This window comes from Leptodactylus fuscus, chromosome 1 (assembly GCF_031893055.1).
Source record: "Leptodactylus fuscus isolate aLepFus1 chromosome 1, aLepFus1.hap2, whole genome shotgun sequence".
Classification (NCBI taxonomy): domain Eukaryota; kingdom Metazoa; phylum Chordata; class Amphibia; order Anura; family Leptodactylidae; genus Leptodactylus; species Leptodactylus fuscus.
In genome coordinates, this window is record NC_134265.1 from 156,795,746 (window position 1) to 156,819,681 (window position 23,936).

General features: G+C 40.8%; 1 protein-coding gene across 1 annotated transcript in view; it reads right to left on the minus strand.

The window, feature by feature from the left end:
- The window catches only part of PUM3 (pumilio RNA binding family member 3), a 49,738-nt gene that overhangs the window by 12,091 nt on the left and 13,711 nt on the right, over positions 1–23,936 (minus strand). Inside the window, exons 8-13 of the mRNA XM_075279017.1 lie at positions 23,003–23,177; positions 22,078–22,181; positions 15,691–15,769; positions 14,889–14,987; positions 10,131–10,184; positions 4,788–4,868 (exon numbers count right to left, since the gene is read on the minus strand). Coding sequence (XP_075135118.1) covers positions 4,788–4,868; positions 10,131–10,184; positions 14,889–14,987; positions 15,691–15,769; positions 22,078–22,181; positions 23,003–23,177 — 592 coding nt within the window. The remainder of the gene's footprint in view (positions 1–4,787; positions 4,869–10,130; positions 10,185–14,888; positions 14,988–15,690; positions 15,770–22,077; positions 22,182–23,002; positions 23,178–23,936) is intronic.

Below are 23,936 nucleotides of genomic sequence, written 5' to 3' on the forward strand. Positions count from 1 at the left end.
TTGCTCTCCTTTCTGCTCCTTTATGATACAGTGCCAGAATCAACAAATGTTTTGGAAAACGCCAAAGAACTTTAGGGCCAGAGCAAATTCTGTGACCGACTTCCTGGCTGGGTAGTTAAATAAATACTCGGCTATCTTTAACTAATCTTTGCTTAATCCTACATTTCCATTACGGAAATCTTCACCTGGTAACAGTTGGTAAGAGGATAAAGGGACTTTATTTCAGAGGGCGAGATGTGTGTGACACAGTCACTGAATTAGACAGGGTTAGAAAGTCTAAGCAATAGGCACTGTACAATGCTAAAGAGCCCAGACGTAAACCTCAAATTTTCACTAATTCTTCGCATTACCCATCTTTTACTGGTCCTCAGCTATAGTCTATATTAGAAACCAGAACCTCAGCAGGCTGCAGAGCGAATTCTCCCAATGAAACTCACATGCTTTACGTTTTGGGAAGTATTCTTTCCTAGTAATACCAGGCTCAGTTAAAGGGATTTGGTCACCAGAGATGAACACATGCAAGTAAAACCACTGTTAGATTATGGTCACCTCACTGTAATGGTTGTTTTCATTACCTCCATTCCAGAAATAACTTTATAAATAGTATCAAGCAAATGAGCAGCCTGGAGCATTGAGGGAATCTGCGGTGTGCAAGACTGCTCCTGTTCACTGTGTTATGGTTGGCCGCCTTGCGGCTGCTATGAGACTGTGACGGGCCAGGCAGAGATAAGTCTTACAGGGCCCTGTATTCTCAAGGTTACACACTACACCAATTCCGGGAGAGACTTTGGCATCTCTGATTGACCCTGCCGCTCTCACACAGCAGCAGCAAAGTGGCCAATCATAATACAGCGGGAGGTAGCGGTCTGGAGCGCCAGAAATGCCTTTAATACTACAGACTGCTCATTTGCACATTAGGAAATGAAAACAACCATTATATTCAGGTGACCTAAACTACCACTTGTAAGTGCTTATCCCTGGTGGCAAACTCTCTGTCATTCAAATTATGGTAGCTACGTAGGTGGTTTCTCTGCATGCTGTATGTCATGCAATGTTACCACCCACTTGTCTAATATATCCTAAATGAATCAACACTATATGGGCTTATGTCTTTGGGCTAGTTCACACGGGGCAAGATGGGGTGGATTTTGAGGCGGAATCCGCCCCCTCACAATAGAGGTCTATGTAGACTGCTAGCGTTCTTTTTCCACTAGCGATTTGTTTCCGCTCGCAGAAAAAAGAAGTGAGCTGCCCTTTCTTAAGGCAGATTCTGCGGCTGATTCAGCCGCGGCGTCCGCCTCACGACAGCACCCTCCGGACTAGTATAATTCATTTGGGCCAAATCCGGAGCTGAAAGCCGCAACGGGATGCCGGTGCACTGCATCGGCATCCCGTCACGGCAGCCACGACGGAATGTGTTCACGCGGAACCCTGTGTGAACTAGCCCTTTGGAATCACTGAATGGACTTGGAGAAACAAATAAAATAAATACATTTTAAAAAATGAACAGGTCCTCCAAGTAGTTTGTCAGTGAAAAAATAAAAAGTTACAGCTTTCATAGAAGGTGACGAAGACCACTATTGTTATAGTCATTCTGACCTGCAGAATATTTTTTCACAGAATTAAAAATAAAAACTATATGCCAGGGTTGGTGATTTTTCTTTCCTCCCCCAGAAACTGTTGATAAAATTTAAATAAGGCGGTGTTGTGAAGGCCAAAACGGACTATGACCTTAAAAGGTATGGTCACACTACTGTTACTTTCATCCATCATAGGAAGAGAGCAATGGACATTTACAGAAATATAGTGATGGACACTATATCCATCTGCACCTGCTCCGAATTGAGTTTGTTTTCTTCATTAACAGAAGAAATAGTCTTCCATCAAGTTGGGGGTTTTTTTTGTATCAAAAGAGTGAAAGTAGATGGACACCATATGAAGAGGGCTCTGGCTGTATTCTACAATTTATGTCCGTTGTTCTCATCCTATAACGGATGGTCACAAAACACATTAATCCCTCAGGGTATGTCCACACTACTGTTATTAAAGACTATACCAGACCTAAATTAGTTCTAATTCAAACAAAAACAAAAGACTTATATATACCACATGTGTGTCCCAAGCTAGGTACAGATCTGCTTTGGAGTTTCCATAGGAGACTCAGTCACAGATTCTGCCGAAAAGCAGTATAAGAATGGTGGAAACCCGATAGACCTCATTATAGTCCATGGTGTCCACGGGTATGAACCTAGCCTTACTGGGTGCAAAATAGATCAGGATTGTTTATTTAAAGTAACTTTTACAAGGGCCTTTGACACTAGGCAATAGTCGGCCTAATAAACTTTTTTTCCTGACCACTGCTCCATGGAATCATGGCATCTGTTAGCTAACAACTGAGCTAACGGCTCTTCTCAGTATTTATTTAATATTGTAAATGAGTGCTGACCAAGATCCTATTTTCATTAACCTGCACTCATTAACAGGAAGGAAATCTGACGTGTACAAGAACCCTTGGTGGTGTGGAAGCTTTACAAGAGGTTAAGCAAGAGCTTAAGGACACGCAGTGTTATACTACAGAGCATTATGGATTTAGGCTTATGAAGTATCACAGAAATTTCTTAGGTCATACACTCTCACCTACGTGTCCTCTGGCTTCACTTAATAAGCTGGTACACCAGATATATGCATGCTAGCGGTACAATGCTAGGGCCTCTGCATGAGTAAAAAGAAACACCTAAAACTGCGGCCTAACGAAATGACTATTTTCATTGTTCTAGTCGTGGTCCACAAGTTAGAAGTAGCTTGAAGAATGAAAGCAGAAATCTTAGCCATCAAACTGACATTACAGGACAATAGTTACTCAATGTATGACTAGCAGAGTGAAAGCCTGATAGATTTATCTGGTGCAACAGACCCTCTCTCAAGCAATTGAGATGCAATGTGCTGGATTATTACCCATCAACAGAACTGCCAGGATTTGCGGTATAAAAGAAGCAGAAAAAGAGCTTTAGTGACCACAATGGGGCATAGAATCTCACAGGATGGGTGCTTTGTGGAGAATCTGCTGTAAAGCTACAGAAACGCCATGGACGTGACAAAGTGAGGGCAATGCATGGAGTGCACATCTATATTGTTTCATGTCTGGGGCTCCAGAGCCATGAAAACAATGTTGTAAAGAAAGCAGGATGTACATATTAAAAAGGTTTTCAGTATGCCATGTAACGGTAAGTATTTCAACATACATCATACAAAATGAAATTACAGCAGTATTTTATGCATATTCTAGAAAACATATTTCTGCACTATAACAAAATATGGAATTCAAAAAATGAGCAAAGGCAAGATAGACTCTCTCTAACCTACAAATATATTTTATCAGATTATAGATATAGATTTACCTTAATCCAGATCATGTAACATCCTGCAGATTAAAGGAATTTTAAGCATACATAATGCCTTTGGTACAATTATTATACAGGGTTTACTAGGCATATGCCCAACATGTTCTGGGGGAGGGGGGGGGGGGGTGGTGGTGGAGAAAATGCCCAATTCACCCTGACAGATGTCAAAAGACCATCCAGTTGTATATATACCCTTCACTGTGCTGTACAGAAAAGTGCAAAAGTTGGAAGTAAACATTTTTTTTTTTTAAAGTGCAGGTAAAAGGAGCAAATATTGCCATATACTTCACTAAGGATTGCCAGCCTGTGTCTTTAACTATTACTTCTGTCTGATCTGTGCGATTACAGTTTGTACACCAGTGTACAATGAAGGCTATGAAAAAAAGAGAGGGGCAGGGGAGAAGGAGACACATATACGAGGCAGTCTATACAATAATAAAGCATAACTAAACTTTCGGACAACTTTCAATTTTTTTGGTAGTATTTGCGCCATTAATAAATGTTGTAATATACTTTAACACATTTTGGATCCTTTCTGTGAAATCCTGCATTTTTTTCACTCTTCACCTTGTTTCTGTTTTAAGAGCTGCCTCTCACTGAATGTTACTGTGTACAGGAGTACAGGGTTGTGTAAAATGTAGAAAAATGAGAGTCTCTTCACACAGTTATATCTCAGACATTAAAACATACAAACTTGCTTTTTGGTGCAATATGAAAGAAGAGATTCTGCAGTTTCAATGTTGTCTAAATTATATCCAGAGTTATGACTGGTTGAAAAAACAGTTGGAATTGGGATTTGTATATACTATATATTATACAGCTACAGCTGTGTGAAGAGACCCTCCATACCCTCATTTTCTCTACATGTTACACAGCCCATACTCCTGTACCCAGAAACATTCAGTGAGAGGCAGAAACAGCACTCAAGACAGAAGCAAGGGAAAGAGTGAAAAATTGCAGGATTTCACAGAAAGGATCCAAAATTTGTTAAAGTATATTAAAAAAAATGTGCAGATTTGATCAATAACAAAGGAGGTAAATAAGTCAAAACACAGGCACTTTAAGGCTAGGTTCACACTTATGCCGTGCTCTCCGTTGTTCGTACCCGACGTGGGACTTGAATGACGAAGAGCACGCCTGTTAAAACATTGGTTTCCCATGGACCTCATAGACTATAATAGGGTCTGCCGGGTTTCCACTGGTTTTATACTGAAACTGGTGGAGAGAATAGTCCTCCGAGCAAGGACTATGGGTAACATGTGCAACCTGCCATACAGTTTTAAAATTTGGTGAGTACATGGAAAGATCTCCCCATTGTACATATGGAGCAATGTGATTAGACCCAAGCAACGGTTTATACAACTTATAGACTGAATTGATACTCACAGAAATAATGATCTGCTTTACAAGCTTTGTATCATCAACACAATCGAACATTGCTAGCAAAACCAGATGAGAATATTCCCCCTGGTAAGAAAGGAAAAAAACATAGGTTATGAAAAGAGAGAAAAAAATCTACATAAAACATACATATGGGTATATCTACGCTAAACAGAAGAAAAAACTGTACATGATAACCAGCAGTGTCATATTTACATTATATATACAGATAGCGGCTTCAGTAAGTCTGCTTATAACTTTGTTTAACCCCTTAAGGACGCAGACTAGTTAATGATCATTGACTTTTTCATATTCTCCTCCTCCTTCCAAAATTCATAACTTTATGCTTAGTTATGTGAGGGCTTAATATTTGCATGACAAGTTGTACTTTCATTCGTCACCATTTTCGGGTACATATGTTTTACTTAGCTGTTAGTAACTTTTTTTTTTTTTGGGGGGGGGGGGATACATGTTAAAAATCGTGTCTCCACTGGAGTCAGAGTCAGCTGGGTTCCTCCACTCTACTTCTCAAAGTGTCTCATGTAGTGCACAATATAACACTGACTGAACAGTGTAAAGAGTGGGACACATCCCTAAATAGTAGCGCCCGGTCATCAACTTATTCCTAGGTTTCTATGAGGAATAACAAAGTAGTAGCGCAATGTAGATTTATAAGAAAAGATGCTCCAGGATTGTTACTGTCTGAAGTATATACATATGAACTAAACCTGACATGTCAGGAGAACAGACATCCTCTTAGTTTGTTCCTTGAAGAAAACTTCTAACATCCAAAAACACAAGCTCCCACAGATAATCTAGGGGGACAAATATAACACAGTCTAAAAGAAAAACCTGTCTCTGCTGCCTATAGCAAACAATGTCCACATAACTTTCATTTTTTATGATGTGTGTGAAAAAAAAAAAAGCTGCACTGTGACTGGATGCAAAGGACAACAATTTATAGGGTAAAGATACTGGTATGTCATTTCATTTATGCCAAGTATAACTATAATGTAATTTATCATCCTTCAAGTTTCAAGTTGTGAAAAAGAGAACCTTTCACCACCTCAAGCTTCTTTCCTCCTTTAATAGACACTGCTCTTCTAATTTCAGCACAGTTGAGATTCTCCCTCTAATTCCCATTATTCCTGAGCAATCAGTGCAGTTAGTTTTGGTGTCTGATACGAAAACTACACTTTCTAATGTCAAGTGGGCATGATTCTGCTCTGAACTGACCCCATCCACTTCACATTAGAGTCTAATTAGTATATCAGCACTGATTGCTCAGGAACAGAGACCTAGAGGAAAATGCCAACTCTGGAATTTATTTTTATTTAAAATTATTTATCAACGGAATGGTTTTCAGACACCACGTAAACTACTGAAGCTATATCTTCTGAAAAAACAATAGTAACTTTACATTGATCTCTTCCTCTGAGTCCTTGGTTACAGTGAGTGTGCATATAATTGTACCAGCATTACTATTTCGCTAGGTTCACACTAGCGTTCTGTATGCAGAAGACGGAAACCTGTCAGATCGGGACCGGCGGTGAGCGTTTTATGCTCTCCACCGCAAAACCGTTTTTTTTAAACCGGACACAGAGTACTGCATGTCCGACTCTGTGTCCGATCTGAAAAAAAAAACGGTTTCGTGGTGGAGAGCATAAAATGCTCACCGCCGCACATCTTTCAAACCCATTCAAATGAATGGGTTTCAAAGAGTCCTGCAGCTTTCTGTCTCCTGCCTCTGTTTTGTGCAGGAAACAGAAATCTGCAGAACGGAGACCGGGGACAGATGTGAACAAGCCCTAGTTGTATTCCACGTGTATATGATTTTTTTTAAAGACATATGAACAGTACAGAGGGTTTTACACTTAAATACTATATAACCAGCTCCCGCTGTAGCCGTATTTCCTCTTTAATGTTCAGGGTCTAGACAGAAAAGTGAACTCCTTGAACTACCTGATCTGTCATCCTAAAATACCACTATGCTTAGCACTTACTATGGCAGACTATAGTAGAGTAAAGCTTGTATCCATCCAGCTACTACACAGCCACAAAATCCGACAAAGTGATCAAGAAAGTAAGGGCAAATAGCGCTAATTCCTTGTGAATAGGCCATTCTTCCTGCAGTCATGGCACAAACATTGCCCTTTGTTTCATTTGAATCAAAAGGTGAACTTTGTCTTATCTCTAAACCAGAGACTTACTGAAAGGAAAAGTTTAGAAGTTGCAAGAACACAACATTCTTTGAAGATTGGTTTTGTTAAGTTATAAAAGATCTCATCCATGAAGCATAACATGAGGGTAACTTCACTGCTTCAAGCTCTAACACTTTACTGGATACATTAAAAATATATAAACTACTGAAACAAGTTTACTACCAAAGAAAATATTACAGCCAATCTTTATAAGGTATTAACAGACCAAACATGAATTATAAAAGCAATAATAAGGAACCATCGGTACTCTCAAAGATGGAAAAAGGGTTCAGACAAAATAAGCTGTTAGCCCTAACCAGTCCCCAACCAATAGAGCTGACCTATTACAGTGAATACAGTAAATGATCAAGACCATAAGCTGCAGTAAAAATGACAGAATATAAAATACATATACTGTAACAGAAATGACAAAACAGCGTACCCATACCAAAATACATTACCATTATACTCACAAAATATAACCAAGTACCAGAGACTGAAAAGAAAACATCAAAACTGTGGTGTTCCTGAAGGGGGGATATAGTAGCTTTGGTCCTTCTTTTCCCTGCAGGACCACTAACGCTCTCTAGGACTTTGTTATACTTTGCTGCACCATTTGGTCAGACCTATTGAAGTACCGGGACCTACCATCAAGGTCCCAGAAACTGCAGTTTTTACCGCAACCAAGAGGGTGTTCACACTACCGTCGGTGTCCGACAGCTAGTGTCCGCTGCTAATGTCCGTTCAAAATCTTGTGCAGACATTAGCATTGGACACTAGCTGTGTCCGTGACATTTTGCATTGATTTAAATGGACATCGAGTGCATTGTTTTACAGTGAGTGTCTGTCCTTAAGTGTCCATTCCCAAAGATGTTCGACTTTTCAAGCGGACAGCAAAACCCGACATGTAGGTTTTTGATGTCCGCTTGAAAAGTCGGACATCTTTGTGAACGGACAGTTAAGGACAGACACGGACTGTAAAACAATGCACTCGATGTCCATTTAAATCAATGCAAAATGTCACAGACACAGCTAGTGTCCGCTGTTAATGTCCGCACAAGATTTTGAGCGGACACTAGCTGTCGGACACCGACAGTAATGTGAACACTCCCTTATCTATCTCTAACTTCATCTATGGCGAAACGCGTTGAGAGACTATTTACACACAAATAATGCATTCCACAGGCTGGCATGGCCTATAAATATTAGGTAGATTTGCTCTAGCGCTGGTATGAAAATTGCACAACAGTGAAACAGGCTACTAGCATGGCATACTGTATAGCTGTGGGTCTGATCAGGAAGCTGAGCTATCTAGTAATAGTATAGCAGGCACTTAACACTGTGAGTGCCAGTGCAGCCTGTGTGAATGAGATTAGTATCTCTGTATGACCTTAAGGGATAGTATTAATATCCCTGTAGTGGAGGAGAAACTTGGGTACTAGTTCAACCTAGGGCTGTATGACACAATATAGCAGCCTAAGTGACTAGACCACATCTGTGATTGGATGCTTGACATCTTCCTCCCCACCCGACCAGGGCTTGCTAAGAGAGGTCCTGACGTTTATTACGGGGTTATAGGGGATTTCAAAGGGATCCTATTATTCAGACGACATTTTTTCTAAGTACCACGTCAAAATAGCTTTAAGAAAGGCTATTCGTCTACCGTTCAATGTCTTCTCCGCTCCACTGTTTGCCTACAATCCCGGTTTCTCTCTATATGCAAACTAGCTCTCTCTCTAATTTACATACCGACAAGAACCGGGATTGTAGGCAAACGGAGGCACGGAGAAGACAACGAAAGGTAGACAAATAGCCTTTCTTAAGGCTATTCCGACGTGGTACGTAGAAAAAATGTCGTCTGAATGATAGGATCCCTTTAACTGACAGCTTCATTAAAAGTTAAGTTTTAAGGGTTTCTCTTTTTCTTTTGAGGGGTACCCTTTTTGTTTGTTGCACCATTGTACATACATTCTTTTTGGACCTCACAAGTTGTATCCTACAGATAAGCTGTTAGGTTTAGAGTTTAGATGAGTACTGCAGGCTCTTCACTGAACATAAAGAACAGAATAAGGGTTTCTAACAGCATCTCAGCCCTTCCCTTGAATGGGACTAAGTTGTAAAGTGAACATGTGATGAAAGAATGTGATGTCACTGGCCTGTGAAGCAGCGCCACCATTGCTTCAAGCAGCTGAACTGTATGTTTCCTGGGTGTTGGACCTGCATTGACTTGACTGACTGCACTGACTTGATGACATATCAAAATAAGATCTACAGGGTCTGTCAGCCACGACACCCCGCAAATCAGCTGTTCCAGGACAGCACAACTACTGGTAATGTTTACATGCTGGGAGCTTGCTATATAATGTGCAGTTAGAGCTAAGGTACTGCAGTGGTGTCCTATAGACTTCATTGATAAACCTCTACAGTATCTAAACACACTACATCACATTGTATGACAAGAGAGTAGCATGGCTCCTGGTTTGTATTGTCTGGCACTCCAGGATGTATCTAGAGATTATTGTTACAGGACCTGTAGCCCTAGTGTGTATTTTAACTCTTTCCTCACGCTGAACATTACTGTTCATTAGCAGTTAGGATTTAGGGTCAGTGTCTAGTCCTATTACAGTCACTTAGGACAGTGGCATCCCCTTTTGTTTTTTTTCTCTACTTACTCCCTTGTCTTTTACTGAACCACTGTTTCCCCTACCTGCACCTGTTGCGGTAAATATACGGTAAGACTTTGGTTTATTATTCTTTATGTGGTGGGTCGCCATGCCCCTATATTTTCCTGTGTCTTGGAGTGGTCTACGATGGATCCTTTGCGATTTCAAGGACATTCTCCTATTTGATTGTATTTTAATATATTTAGTAAATGGTAAGTTTTCTTGATTATCATTTGGATTTACTTTATTAGGAGATAATCTATACACCATATAATCTTTGTCATGATTTCTAAACATTTCAGAGAGCCACGCTGTCCTGTGCGCGTCACGATTATCAGACCCCCGTCAATCTAATATGGAGTAACCTAAAAATAGGTCATCAATATTCCAAAAGGATGATCACCCCTATAAGTCAGTTATACAATGAAAGTTACAACTAATTTTTAATGCATATCAAGAGAAATTCTAGTTTCCCCAAAACTTACTGTGGCAATTTTTTCAACAAATGACTTCATTGTCTTTGCAAAAACTTTTCTGTCCTGCAGTGAAAGAAACAAAGTCAGATTATTATCATGTCATAATATTGTAACAACAACACTAAGTAATCTGGCATAAATAGAAAAAGGATTGATTTTAAAATATTTGTATGAGAAATTATGTTTCTGTTGGCTTCATATGTACCTAAAATACTTAAAGGGTTATCCAGCTTCCAAAAATGTATCTGCAAATACATCCACAACAGTGCTAAATACTCACTGTTCCCTTGTGCAGCCTTTGCTGGGCTTTATTTTACTTGCTGCTCCATGTACCACTGTTATTTACATGCATTGAATCTGTGGACAAACTACAAATCCCATGATTCATTTGCCTTTTCTCACTTTCTGCGTTTTCTGCTCACAGGGAGAGTGAGCTTGCAAAGGAAACGTCACAAAATCATGTGACCTCAGATGTGGGAATGATAGATTACCTTACATTGCAGGGTAGAGTGCAGAAGGGAGGGGTGCACAGAGAGAGAGAGCAGGCAGATGAATCATGGGAAATATAGCCAATATCAAATATATGCTGAACATATCAATATGGCTCAGTGAAACCAGCTGGGCTGCTATGTCCCTGCATAACTTTTTTTTCCCTTTCACTGTACAGTAAAGCATAGTCTGCTGCACTTACCTATAAAGAAGCATAGAATGAAAAAGTATACACTTTGGCAGAAAGAAAAAAAATAAAAAAATAGAACCTAAACCTGTCGAAAGTTGTTTTTTGTTTGTTTTTTTTTCCAAGAAAACAAAAGCTACACTTGCAACACATAACAACATTTGCCAGTACGAATGATAAAAACCCAGTTCTATCTTGCAGATTGTTGTCTATGAAGATCAGAATACCATAAGAAGTATCTCCACCTAAGACAACTTACGGCAATATACCAGCACAGAAACTTTTTCAGAAAGCTGATGACAAGGAGTTAACTAATTCCAAGAAACGCACAGAAAACAAATATCGTCTCAGACCGCTGAATTGCCAAGTTCAGTAAACACATACTCAAATGATTCTGGAATGAAATCAATAAAATAAAACGTCATAAACCTCTCCCCATGTAGCTCAGGCCTTAACCTTTTCTGAGCCACATTACAAAACAAAATGTTCCCTCTAAACTGTGCACCCTGGAAATGATAGAGTTAAAACATAGTACAAAGGCAGGAACATCAGTAACTGTACTCATCCTCATTAGCATGCTATTTTAACCCTCTTCTTTCCAAATTTTGCAGATTATGGGGAACACTGGTGCTCAAAAATACTAGGTACTAAAAGGGATGAGTAAAAAAAAAAAAAGAGCTTATATGACGCACACCATAATTTTAATTGCCAGATATACGGCGAAAACCCTAATGTAACTATGCACAAAACTATAAAATCATTGGGGACACTAGGCAAAAATAGTATTTTGGGATGTCATCAGCTGGAAAGCCACATTCAAAGGCACAGAGGAATTGGCTGACCATCTAGCCCTAACTCTCTTCAGGAACCAGAGGTTATAGGTTACCATAAAACTTCACTGACACAAAACAGGATCTCATATCATTACTTTTCTGTCACACCCGGAGATCATTTAGTTTAGACAACACCATCTCTTCTGAAAGCCAAACACGGCAATTCACGAGGGGACAGTTTGACAAAGAAACACAGTTGTAACTTTTCCCTCGTGACATTAGATTTACCACATGAATGACAGAATTCACTGAAATCGGATCTTATAATATGTATTGTCAGGGGTTTCCTCAAGCAATGTCTGAGGCCTATGTCACCTGAAATGGTGACGTGCATCAGACCAGAAGAGTAAGAATGGTTACAATCTATCGCCTACTGAATAAGATTAGAAACGAATCACATAAACTGCCTTGAGAGTCCCAAGGGCACCCTTGCAGCAAACCAACAAATTAATCACCTGGCTGACTGTTCAGAGACAGACTATGCTATAGGAAGGAAACAATACCAAAACAGATAGCAATGCTCGATTCCAGCATTTAGCACAGGTCAGCCATTAAGACCTCAGAAATAGAAATCTATTGCAGAAGGCTAAAATACTGAAACCGTATGTTCACATGGAGGAGAAGGTCGGTGAAACCCTTTCCGTCGTGTGAACTTTCCGCACGGCTAGCCAAGACAGGGTGACGATGCAGCATCGGTATTCCATCGCAGCATACCACTCCTGATTAGGTCCGAATGAATGGGCCTAAACAGGAGCGTGTCTCAAGCCACGGACGCCGCAGTTGATCCAGCCGCGGAATCCATGGCAAGATAGGTCATCTCAATTCTTTTTTCCGCTACTAGCTAGTGGGAAAAAAAGCGTGTGGCTGCCATTGAAGGCGGATTCTGCGTCAAAATTCACCTGCAAAGAACTCTATGTGAACTAGCCCTAAAACGGTCACTACTTTTTTAGACAACTTAGTCTCATTTAATAACACATGCAATTCTGGACCAAAGTGTAATAATTAGAGATGAGCGAACACTGTTCAGATCAGCCGATCCGAACAGCACGCACCCATAGAAATGAATGGAAACACCTGTGACGCCGGCCGGACGCCGGCAAAGTCAGCATCACAGGTGCTTCCATTCATTTCTATGGGTGCGTGCTGTTCGGATCGGCTGATCCGAACAGTGTTCGCTCATCTCTAGTAATAATATAATTAAAAATGTTGCTGCCTTTTGCCTAAAAAAACCTCTCTTCATAGTTCCTGCCACCTGGTGTCTCCCTTCTACCTAATTTGCTGTTCACTCTTTTGTTACCAAGTAAATCAGTCCATAGATACTACATAAAGGCAAGACAGAAAGACTGTGTAGAAGGCAGTCCTTTATTCTCTTTATACAGTGAATGTAAAGGGGAGGGGTTGATTCTCTTCACAGCCTGTACAGCCATGTCTGCTAATCTCACAGCTTACAATGTAAGAAAAGTCTTCTTCTGGTTGCTTGTGTGATTATAGATGGGATATTATTTATAAACCAAGAGCTTTCCTGACTATGCTGATAGATTTGGGTTTTTTTCCTTGTTTTTTATCTGCTTGTCTGTACGTATTTGCCCTGTAGTTGCAATGCAGTGTCCCTGGATCTCTTATATTATTGCATATATCAACTTTTTCATGAAAATTCAGGTACTATTTAACTGGTTCAACTTTGTAAAGAACCAGCTCCACCACTCCCGGTGCTAACAATTGGATAAGAAATTTGTGTCACTAAATCCCCCGTTTGACAGCAATAAGTGCTTCAAATACCATTCTAAACATACTGCCACTGATCTGAGTCTGCAATCTCAGACCACTGCTAATTTTCAGAATGATAGTACTGCACTGTACATCTGTATACACATTCATATGGTAGCCACTGAACACAATAATAAAAAACTGTATGCAGTGAGCTCCTCCTAGTGGTGGCTGTAGGAAGACAATGTTATAATTTAAAGAATTGTGAAGTATTAGAAAACATGGCTGATTTCATTTTCTCAGGAAGTGACCTCAGACTCTTTAGTCACATGGCAATACTGCTGTTCAGTCTCATTCATTTTAATGGAACGGAGCTGTAGAATTGCCAAGTTACTGAAGTCACTTAATGAGAAGAACAAAGCAGCCATGTTTTATTACCCTCCACAACCCCATCAAATGTGAATGTACATTCACACAGCCATGGAGTTGGAGTTCTGTAACAACAGTTCAGTACTATCCTACATACTGCTGTTTATGACAGAGATTTAAGCATTCTTCAGAATGGGCCCATCATTGTTTTAACAAAGTGTGCTCTTTACTTCACTAGGTTAAGACCCAATGTAGTGAGCTGCAGATAACGTGCTGCAAGAAAAAGCATGGCGTTAACACATCGTGATTTTTCCCGCAGTGCTTTTAACAGAAAATCTGAAAGTTTCCTTCTGCACACTTTATGCTTCCAGAATACCTATACGGAAACGGCTAGTGTTTCCGTAGGTATAACTGACATGCTGCAAAAACAAAAGCATTTTTCAAATAGCTACATTTCCGCTACGGATTTTTTTCTGCAATGTGTAGATGGGATTAGCTAGAGGCTGGGGCCCCAGCCTAAAGAGAGTCTGTCACCAGGAAAATTGGAATGAAAGTAATTACAGATCCTTGTAGTGCTCTTTACACATTTGTGATTATTCAGCATTACAGCTCCATTGTCAAGAAATTGACTGCTTTATTCATATGAAAACTAAGTGAAGAGAGCTTTTGTGGAATTCTTTTTTTTATCTTCCCTAGACTTCACTCAGTCCTGCAGATTAATTCCACTATCTGCCCAACAGATAATAGATTATGGTATCTACCCTCCACTAAACTCTACACTTATCTCTGTATTTACATTAGCAATCCCACTCTCCTTATTAGGACTTAAAAGCAAACCCAATCCAGAGAACTCAGTTTACCTCCAGAGAGCGACATTACCCAGCCTGAAGCTAACTAGGAAGAGACCAGGCCAAGGACCTGGGCAACCAACTGTAAACAATGGGGAGGAATAATCTCAGACAGTAGATAAACAAAGCAGCATTTCTAAAGCCATGTATATCGGAAAACTCTACAATTTAAAAAAGCTAGCAGTTTAGATAGGTTCTTTGAGATGGTAATACCCCTTTAAGTTGTTATAGAATAAAAATAAACAGCTAATAACCATTTCATAAAATTATCTTGACACAACACAGTTTATAAGAAAACGTAAACTTTTCCCAGTCCATAAACAAGTTAACAAACCTTAGGCGTTCCATGCCATAAGCAATGCATTCCCACTCGAGCACCATCATGAGTATGGATCATATAAATTACTGCTTCTCTGATGGCCTCAATCATTTCCTAGAGAAATACAAAAAATGAGAGTCTGTAAAAATGAAAAACAAAAAAGAAACAATGCACATGCACATTTGTAATATTACCAAGAAAGGAGTGTTTGATAGCCAGCAGTGCATGTACAAGACTTTTTCATTTAAAAAAACAAACAAAAAAAACATAGGAGTACTCACGTGTTCCCTTGACAATCCAGTGCTGCCTCTTCACTGGTCCTCTTAGTCTATGTTTACGTGCAGATGGCATGTGACCATTGCAGCCAGAAGCCACATGCCCTATTAAGACAGTGGTGGCCTCAGTGGTTCCATGCCAATAATATGGCACCTGACCACTGCAGTTTATGAACGGCTACAGTGCGCCCATGTCTGTATGTAAACAAAGACTGGGAGAACCAACGAAGAGCCATGGCTGGAACATTGGGGGAACAAACTAGAGAGTACTCACTCACCATGTTATGTTATTCGCATAAACAACCTCTTTGAAATATTAAAAAAAGAAACAAACCCAAATGCTATCTGCAGAATTTATGCCATAAAATAGTTACATAGTAGATGAGGTTGGATGAAGACATCAGTTCATCAAGTCCAACCAATAACCCTACAATCCCTACAGTGTTGATCCAGGGGAAGGCAAAAAACCCCATGAGGCTCATGCCAATTGCCCCATTTCAGGAGAGAAAATTCCTTCCCGACGCCAATGAATATGTACGTACCGATCTTACTTTAGAAGTTGCATGGGTGAAGAAGTCCAGAAAAACCTTATGAACCAGTGAATGTTTAATAACTGCTTCCCTGTGAATAACAATAATTACAGTATTAAGCAACATTTCTTATCTATACAGAAGTAGCTACTCAATACAGTGCAGGTATGATATTGTCTCCGAATGACAAAACCTAATGTAACCATGAATTTGACCAAAACTTTTTAGTAATCACCATTAGCGATTAGCCCTGCTGCCGCTTTAAGGGGAAAAAATATAAATTGCCTTTCCAAGCAGCCATTGACATTACATAGCAAATATCAATATATAATTAGCTATCACCATGTATGGAAATGGTCTTGTGATTGCTATTGAATGTAGCTACATCCTTAGGGTATGTTCACACAGTTTTTTTGTAGGCAGATATTGACACGGAATCCGCCTCAAAATCTGTCTGCTACTGTCCCATTCCGTGGAATCCGCCTCAAAATCTGTCTGCTACTGTCCCATTCTGTGATCACTCTTTCATTACAGGACAGTAGACCCATGTGGGGGGCTAATAATATCTTATGAAAAATTATGTATAGAGGTAGAGGCAGCGATTATTCTATCTGTCCATCTCTCTCTCCCAGAGAGATGCAGTTTGGATCTTGCCAGACTGGTTATGCAAGACACTATGCACTGTGCTATCTTACAAAGAAACTAATTAAAATGGAGACAGTTCGGCAGGGACCAGGGGCATTGTTAGGAAAGGATCAAAGACCAAAGACCCTTTTAAAGATAAAGGGACAAGAGAAAGGTAATTAAGCTAATTGTCTCCAACAAGGATGTCTATTGTCTTTAGAATACCATGAGATAGACATCTAGGGTGTGTATTTGAGACATGTGCTGATGGCTGACATTTTGATTGATACCATTTGGCCACCATGTGGTCACTGACTCCATTTCAGAGTAGAGCTAGCCCTCAGGGGGGTGTGACCTGTCTCCAGTTTCTTATCCAATAGGTATGCATCAGGGCTATTGTTACAAACTTCTCCACCAATGGATGTTATGCTAATTACACTAGCCAATCCTGTTCTGTCTATGCCATGTGATATATACTTTGTTCTAGCCACCATTAAAACAGAATCCATTTTGATACACCACCACCATGTGTCTTCGTGGTTCTCCAAGTCAAAGATGGCGGTAGCTGATCTTGGCCTGTTAATTAATTTTCCTTTACAGACAGCATATCTCTGGGGTATTATGATTCCCCCGACACCCACAATAAGGCACAACTAATAGATGGCTAAAATGCTCTAGGACTGGGTCCCCAGACAATGTGAATTCCAGGAAATACAGTCAGAATACAGTGTTTTTCATAAGACTGTATATCCCGGATAGAAACTGGCCTTATGCTGACATAGGGAAAGAAACATGAAATGCAAGTTAGTATCAAAGGAATGCTACCTACCCCAAAATACTAGGTTGAGAAACCTAAACAAAACTCCAGTTTTCAAAGTCATCAAATATCTAAGCAATTTCTTCATATTTTTAGTCATTTAGAATCTATTTGTTATTTGCCTTTACATTTGATAAATGCAAAAATAACAGAAAAAAACTAGGATCACACATATAAATTGGTCCCATACCAAAGCCTTAAAGGCCCTTTAAGGCTTTGGTATGGGACCAATTTATATGTGTGATTCCCACCTCGCATACTCATCAGCCTTTACTGCTGTAAAATCTTCTTTCTTCCTGGTTTCTTGCAGGACCCACATTGGACTATGAAGTACAGGCAGGAGCAACTTCATTCTGTGTTACATACAGAGACTGCCTGTCTATGCCATAATGAACACAATTGAATTAGCTAACCTGATAACTGGGAGAACAGAAGAAATGAAAGCAGCTCCCCTCCCCTATCTGATAGCAGGACCTAGGTCATGTGGTGTAGATACAGGAATAGCTAGATACACAGGCTGGCTCCCTGCACTTAGCCCCTCCTCCCTCCCCCCTGAGAGCAGGCAGCTACATCACTTGACTTTTGAGCAAATAAGTCAAGAGCTGTGTCAACAAAGAATTGAATAAAGTAAGATAGTGGACAAACAAAGCAGTTTTGCTGAAGCAGTGTATTTAGGAAAAGTCTTACATCCACATTAACAAGAGGTACAGATAGGATCCATGTGATGGGACAACCCCTTTAACCTTCCAAGGATATTAAAATTTGTCTTATTATGCCACATATATGGTTCAGATCATATAACCATTTTCTGTGACTTGGACGGTTATGACATAACTTATTAGAAAAAAATTACCAGCTAATATAAAATATTATATATATATATATATATATATATATATATATATATATACTCACCGGCCACTTTATTAGGTACACCTGTCCAACTGTTCGTTAACACTTAATTTCTAATCAGCCAATCACATGGCAGCAACTCAGTGCATTTAGGCATGTAGACATGGTCAAGACAATCTCCTGCAGTTCAAACCGAGCATCAGTATGGGGAAGAAAGGTGATTTGAGTGCCTTTGAACGTGGCATGGTTGTTGGTGCCAGAAGGGCTGGTCTGAGTATTTCAGAAACTGCTGATCTACTGGGATTTTCACGCACAACCATCTCTAGGGTTTACAGAGAATGGTCCGAAAAAGAAAAAACATCCAGTGAGCGGCAGTTCTGTGGGCGGAAATGCGTTGTTGATGCCAGAGGTCAGAGGAGAATGGCCAGACTGGTTCGAGCTGATAGAAAGGCAACAGTGACTCAAATAGCCACCCGTTACAACCAAGGTAGCCAGAAGAGCATCTCTGAACGCACAGTACGTCGAACTTTGAGGCAGATGGGCTACAGCAGCAGAAGACCACACCGGGTGCCACTCCTTTCAGCTAAGAACAGGAAACTGAGGCTACAATTTGCACAAGCTCATTGAAATTGGACAATTGAAGATTGGAAAAACGTTGCCTGGTCTGATGAGTCTCGATTTCTGCTGCGACATTCGGATGGTAGGATCAGAATTTGGCGTCAACAACATGAAAGCATGGATCCATCCTGCCTTGTATCAACGGTTCAGGCTGGTGGTGGTGGTGTCATGGTGTGGAGAATATTTTCTTGGCACTCTTTGGGCCCCTTGGTACCAATTGAGCATCGTTGCAACGCCAAAGCCTACCTGAGTATTGTTGCTGACCATGTCCATCCCTTTATGACCACAATGTACCCAACATCTGATGGCTACTTTCAGCAGGATAATGCGCCATGTCATAAAGCTGGAATCATCTCAGACTGGTTTCTTGAACATGACAATGAGTTCACTGTACTCCAATGGCCTCCACAGTCACCAGATCTCAATCCAATAGAGCATCTTTGGGATGTGGTGGAACGGGAGATTCGCATCATGGATGTGCAGCCGACAAATCTGCGGCAACTGTGTGATGCCATCATGTCAATATGGACCAAAATCTCTGAGGAATGCTTCCAGCACCTTGTTGAATCTATGCCACGAAGAACTGAGGCAGTTCTGAAGGCAAAAGGGGGTCCAACCCGTTACTAGCATGTTCTTCTCATGGGGCACAACAGCACTTAAGAGCTTTCAGACATGCCCCATTAAAGTTTTAAGTACCAAAACCACTCAATGTTTGTAAGTCTCCTACTACACCATGGGAAATGCACTTGAGATGTATTTTCTTTTCTATGTTAGATCTGGAGCATGTGAATGTCTCACAAATCTCCCGGGTCCTCCAGACTGTTACACTCATCTAGCGAGTTAAGACTTCTATTCACTTGCTTTCCTTCACATGCTCCACATCTAGTGTCTTTTTTCTTAACTTGGAAAAGGTGTGTGAGGATTTCTCTACTTGTCTGGATGAATAGTTTCTTATTTGTAATCATATATATAATACATACTGTGTGAGCGACTTCAAAGCAATCATGGTCATGAGAGCAAAGTTATACTTCCATTCCATTTTAATCCTCCACATGCTTTTTAAACTTTACAAGAGGTGTGTGGGAACTTCTGTACTTGTCTGCAAGAATAGTTTTATTTATTTCTTCCTGTTTCTTATTTGGAATCTCTTTCCAGGATTTATACATCTAAAAAAGAAAAGCAGTCTAGTCTGCCAACCAACCATATAAAGCATAACAGAAATTTTCTTTATTCAAACAATAGCATCAAAAAACATGCATCAACCCACGCAGGGGTCTTTATCTCTTGGGAGGGTCGATACATGGTGTGTGATGCTATGGTCTGAATAAAGAAAACTCCTATTATGCTTTTTATGGTTGCTTTCGGACTGGACTGCTTTTCTCCTTTGTAAGTAACCCCCAATGGAAGATGGGGGTTCCATTGTGCAACTAAGGCAGTGGTTTTATCCCTATTATCTCGGTTGTATATTCAGGGCCAAAACTTTTGAGACTGACACAAATTTTGTTTTTCACAAAGATTGCTGAATTCAGCGCAGTTTTCTAAAAGTATATACCGTATTTTCCGGACTATAAGGCGCATATAAAATACTTCGATTTCCTCAGAAATCGAAAGTGCACCTTATAGTCCGGTGCGCCTTATATAAGGCTTGAAGCGGCGGCACGCGAGGAGTTAAGCGGCGGCCGCCGGCAAAGTCTCCATGCCGCTTCCATACATTGCAATGGGAGCGCGCTATTCAAATAGTATTCGTTCATCTCTAACTATTTGAATAGCGCGCTCTCATTGTAATGTATGGAAGCGGCATGCAAACTTTGCCGGCGGCCGCTGCTTAAAGGGATTCTACTAGAGATGAGCGAGTACTGTTCGGATCAGCCGATCCGAACAGTACTCGCTCAACTCTAGATTCTACCAGTAAAAGAACTTCTTCCCCCTGACCACATCGGAATAGCCTTAAAAAGGCTATTCGTCTCTTACCTTTCCCATAGCCAGCGCCGCCTTCTCCCTGAGCTGTGTTCGCGCCTTCCGTGTCGTCTTCTTTGGGCCTCATGGATGACGCATGCGCAGTCGGCTCTGGCTGCGAGAGCCTGTTAGAGCCGACTGCGCAGGCGTCATCCATGAGGCCCAAAGAAGACAGAGACGGAGCTGCGGAAGAAGGCGGCGCTGGCTATGGTAAAAAGGTAAGGAGACTATTCCGACGTGATCAAGAAGGAAGAAGTTCTTTTAATGGCAGAATCCCTTTAACTCCTCGCGTGCCGAGCGCTTCCATTCATTTCAATGGAAGCGTGCCATTGAAATGAATAGAAGCGGCTGGCACGTGGGGGGTTAAGCGGCTGCCGGCAAAGTCTGCCGGCCACCGCTTTCAATCACATATAAGACGCACCGGACAGCGCTGCGCCTTATAGTTCGGTGCGCCTTATATTCTGGTGCGCCTTATATATGGACCTAGGCAGGACTATAAGGAGCTCATGGGTAATGCGCCTTATAGTCCGGTGCGCGTTATAGTCCGCAAAATACGGTAATACGATCACTGTCAAAGGACTTGAAATGTCCCCTTTAAGGACCTTAAAGGGATTTTCCCCTGAAAGCATGTTATTTCATATCCACAGGATAGAGGATCCACTCAGATCCACTGGTCAGGAGAACAGAGAACATTCACCCTTCATTCTGAATGGAACGGTGGTTGGTCAGAATAGGAGTGCTGCGATAGCACCTAGCTATTTCACATGCTTCCTATGAAATTAATAGAGTGATGCAAGCACTTCCCAACCACTGTTCTATTACATAAAGCATTTTGTAAAGATAATAAAAGGTAACAGGTGTTAAGGTCCTTATTGACTGTGGTATCTCAAAAGTTGAACATCCAAGACTGGAGTGACCTTCAATCCCAATTGGCAGCAGTGTGTCAAGTGCGTCAAGCCTTTTTCTAAATATATTGCTTTAAAATTCTGCTTCATTTGCCTGGTATATGAATTTATTCCTCCCACTGTTTACATTGCGTTGCTATAACTACAGACCTAAGAGATAGGACAAGTGATGTCAATTACTCAGCAGGCAGGACAATCATTCAGCTAATTGCAGTTTGCTGATAAAGCCTGGCCTGTTATCTCTCCATGTAAACACATGGATAAAACAGAGCCCATTGTGTACAAGAATCTGCAGATTATCTGACTTGCTGAAGGGTTTTCAGTCCCGTTCACCAGGGGAAAGGGGGAAAACCCCTTTAACTACTCGGCATGTTTATGTGCGATACATTTACACCACTACCCCAACACTGTAAATGTACAGTTCAGAGTGAGAAGGGGTTAAATGGAAAGCTGCTAAAAGGTCCAATGGAACTGAGTGGGTACACAGTCTATGTGACTGATAATTGACTCATGTTAGCCGCACCAACATCACGTCCTAGGACGATCCGTACAATAACTAGAATCTAAACCCTGTCAAACCCCAAATCTCATGGTAATTTAAGTCTCTAATGTATAGTGACAACTTACTTTTGTGCTAAAGGTACAAGAATCTGTTTCATTTCTTCCAAAATAGATTCCTTTTTTGCAGGCTGGGCCTCCAATACCTGTTCTAAAGATGGATGAATGGCAGACTAGGGACAAAACAAAACACAGCATTTAATAAATGTTAGCATTGTTTATGTTTTAACATGCCCATGTACAAGAAGATTTGCTTTAGATTTCCCCTTTGTTCACTCATTTCATTTTGTTAATTGTCAAAAATAAACTATTAACACTTCTATTTTTGAAAGTATTCTTACTTTGTAGCAGTATTTCCATTCCTGTCTAAAACTTTTGCACAGTATTGAATATTGCAGGGGAGTCTCTTAGCTCTCTACCTCCAGAATCTATCCTCCATTTCAGCTTGTATTGCCTACTGCTTAAAAGGGGGGCAATCTGGGGCAGAAGAGCGGATAATGAGCAATGAAGCATAAACTTTCCTTAACTAAAATATATCAAAATGTACTCACAGACACTATTGAATTTAAAAGAAATAATAATAATAATAATAAAAAAAAAAAAAATGATCAGGGACCCTCTGACAGGATTTATCGTCATCCCTTTCCTGCACAAAGGACTTTTTTCCTCTATCAGTTTTAGTTTAAAAACATCGGACAGCCGATCGAACTCATTATAGTAAATGGGATTCGCCGGGCTCCACGAGTAACCACTATTTTAGCGGTAGAGTGAACCTAGTGTCACACTCCCCTTTAATTAGCTGCCAATGAAATTGGATTCAATGTATGTGATACAGGAAACAAGCAGACAATCTTAGTTATACGCTTAATTAAAAAAGTGAAAAGGTTCTCACTTATTCAGTTAGTAGAGATAAAGACCTAAGCTTTGTGTTCAGCTTGCTCACCCACCAGGCTAAGTTCCATAGACCAGACAATGCATACTCTTAATTATTTACCTTGTAAAAGCGAAATGTGTTTCCATACAATTCTTCACATAACATGTTCCTCTGTTCCAAAATGGCTTTATGGTTGTACGCATACTCCACAATATACGAAGCCTCAGAATGTCGCAACAGTTTCTTCACTTGTCCCTTAAAACTTTTTATTATTTCTGCAATTTGGGATTTTGACCTGTTTAGAATCAGAAATCAGAGTCATTTTTAGGATGAGCTTTCAATAAGGCGAGGGAAATAAGCTGCATGCAAGACACCTCTGGTGACTGCTCATCTTAATAGAATTCTAGTTAAAAATCCTTCTTTGCCTCCACATCTGCAGCTAGGAGAGGGGATCTGAAGGTCTTAATGCACACTAGACACTCTGTTTTTTTTATTTTTGACTCTTGACAGGCCACATTAGATCTTAGTGCCTTGATCACAATGAATGAAGATTACCAGAACTACTAATAAACTTGACTTGAGGAACTCACGTTGTGAGATGCAGAATACCCATCCTCATAGACCAGGGGTCCTCAAACTATGGCCCGCGAGCCACATGTGACCCACCGAGTACATTTGTCCGGCCCGCCGGCAGGCGTGAATATATAATGAAGCTCCTGGGAAGCTCGGGCCAGGCCATGGAGCGCGCTTCACTTTACCTATTGGAGGGCACCGCTCCTGATGTCTGCACGATCTGCTCTGCCTCCGGTGTCCGCCTGTGACCTCCTGTCACATTGCATGTAAGGAGGATACCGAGAAACCGCGCCTAATGTCTGCGCGATCTGCTCTGTCTCCGGTGTCCACCTGTCACATCGCATGTATGCAGTGTAAGGAGGATACCGGTGATCTGCCTCCGGTATCCTCCTTACATTGCATACATGCAATGTGACAGGAGGACACAGGTGGAATCCGGAGACAGAGCAGATCGCGCAGACATCAGGAGTGGTGCCCTCCA